Here is a 2,323-nt window from a genome sequence, read left to right as displayed (position 1 = left end):
GGCGCTTTCTCAGTAATACATGAAAATTCAAGTACCTTAGTTGCTGCCTGGTCATACTGCGCAGTCGTTCTCACCAGTTCATCCCTATTTTTGTTCAAAACTTTGTCTTTTTCAATTAATTCCGCTTTTGCTTTCTCCAGCTGGAGCTGCAGCTCTTGGTATCTGTGCATCTGACCCTTCGTTTCTTTCTCTTGTCCTCGCAGGCGGAGCTCCAGCTCATTCACCTTAATTCTTAGCTCTTAAAACCACAAGCAAACACCACATCCAATTCAGTGTTTTCACAAAATGTGTGGAATTCACCTTTCATTTTCCTCTACTCTCAAATCTTACATGAGGCAAACATGAACGATTCACTACAACAAAGAAACTAACTGAATTTAATTTCAGTGGTCAAGTCTAGTCATTTGTAGTCAAATTCTCCATAGCAAGAAAGGTGGATTTTGTTGCGTTTCACAGAACAATCCAGGGAGGAAACGCTTTTCTAAAGCACAAATAGTATCTTACCAAGGCTGCCGAGAGTACACCAGATACGACACCCTCAGCTAGCCACCGCTTGGTTTGTATGCTGGCAAACTGATATAATGCGAGATCCAGAAATAAGGTGAGTGTTTCCATTTTTTAATTTTTATTGTAGCAAAAGATGCACGGTCATTAATCGGCCTCAGAATACTCCCTCTTGCTCTTAACAGGTCTATCCCACTGTGTCTGTAACTTTCTGTCTGAAGCGGTTCTAGAAGTCCTCTTTCATGTGTTTAAGCTGCTGCCTGAATGTCCGCAATTGATTCACAACACTGACCCTTCATGGCCATTTGGGGACGAACCAGCAGCTCACAGCGCCAGACTCAGCCCACCAGGGGGCGGGGCTGGCTGGCATGTGGTGCTGGGGGATTGAACCACGGTCCCTGTGCTTTGCTAAGCTTGTTCTAAGTAGGTGCTTTAGACCACTGAGCCATCTCACCAGCCCCCTGGCTGTGCTTTTAACCACACCTCCTAAAGACACTTAAGAAAGACACGTTCCAGAACTGATAAGAGAAAGTGGCAAGAACAACAGGATGAGTGTGCCTGCAGTGAGGGCGATTAATGGCATTGTGTCTTTTAGTGTAATGGTTTATTTTTAATTTAAACATTCAGCATATAGTTCAATCATACATCACATCTGCTTTGTCCCCTAGCAATTCAGTGAAAGCAGTTCACCCTCCTGAAGTTGCCAATGGTTTTACCTTGAGTGAAGATCAAAACAGTGTGAACACCCCACACTGCCAAAACCAGCACTGATTTTTTCCCCTTTCCCCTGCATCTACGCAGCACAGGTTCCGCTGGCCTTGGCAGGGCGACAGCTCCCACCAAGTGAACAGCGGTGATGATTTGCAGGGTATCAGTGCTGCAAACTGCCGAGGCTACAGGGCAGATTCCCGAACACCACCTGGCGTGCCTGGCTCGGTGCCACACCGCAGCACGCAGGCCAAGGTGACAGGTTCACTGCCACACGGACAGCAGGGCAATGTGGGCAGAGCTGTCCTGAAATTCGTCACCCAGGCCACGCCACTGGCTCAGGCCAGAGGCCACATGAGGAGTCAGGCCAGGAGCCAGGAAGCAGCCTACCTGACCTGCTCCTGCAAGGATAAAAGCTTCGCGGGGCCCCCTGGAAAAGCTCAGGGTACCAGGTTTTCCTTACAAATAAAAGTACATTTGGAAACTGCAATGCCTCTTCCGGTTAGGGAAAGGGGCAAGGATTCACATCCACACCTGGGTCACTTCTGCTTACAGTCGTGTCTAAGGAAACGCATGTGTACACCCCCAGGTTAACTCTACCCAGAGGCTCCTCTGAAAGCATCTCAGCCATATCTAATTTAACCTTATTTTAGCTCCACAAATTACCTTGATTCTGGCCTTTCAAGTGATCCACCAGAGGAGAGCCACTGGAACGCTCACCACAACTGCTAGCGGCGTCCCTGTTCCCCGTCTGCACAGTGGATCTACCAGGAGTCGCCTCTTCTTCCCCAAATATGTGAGAGGTAGAGAAGTCTCTCCGGCTCGGAGTTTTCTGAGGATAAGATGAAAGCCGATGCGGGGTCTGGTCCTGCTGCCACGCGAACACAGACGAGGAAGCCTGGTGCCGGGCGATGTCACGGTGATTCATGGTGGCTGGAGCAGTGGCCTGACTGGCTTTCTGTTAAAAGTAGAAATCTTTCAGGGCCTCTTGCAAGTCTTAGCCACCAACGCTACTTATTTCCAAAAAAACAGGAGGCCTGCCCCTTAGCTCAGGTCTTTAAGTAGCTGCTTCAACAAAGTAGTCAGGCTCAGGTTGCTGTGGTTCGATCCC

General features: G+C 48.7%; 1 protein-coding gene across 1 annotated transcript in view; it reads right to left on the bottom strand.

Moving 5' to 3' along the window:
• Cenpf (centromere protein F) overlaps positions 1–2,323 on the bottom strand; it is a 44,058-nt gene that overhangs the window by 30,487 nt on the left and 11,248 nt on the right. Inside the window, exons 4-5 of the mRNA XM_012513726.2 lie at positions 1,879–2,145; positions 36–238 (exon numbers count right to left, since the gene is read on the bottom strand). Coding sequence (XP_012369180.1) covers positions 36–238; positions 1,879–2,145 — 470 coding nt within the window. The remainder of the gene's footprint in view (positions 1–35; positions 239–1,878; positions 2,146–2,323) is intronic.

Source organism: Octodon degus, unplaced genomic scaffold, assembly GCF_000260255.1.
Source record: "Octodon degus isolate 3935 unplaced genomic scaffold, OctDeg1.0 scaffold00017, whole genome shotgun sequence".
Taxonomy (NCBI): Eukaryota; Metazoa; Chordata; class Mammalia; order Rodentia; family Octodontidae; genus Octodon; species Octodon degus.
Note: the sequence above shows the minus strand (reverse complement) of the source record. Positions and strands in the feature narration are given on the sequence as shown.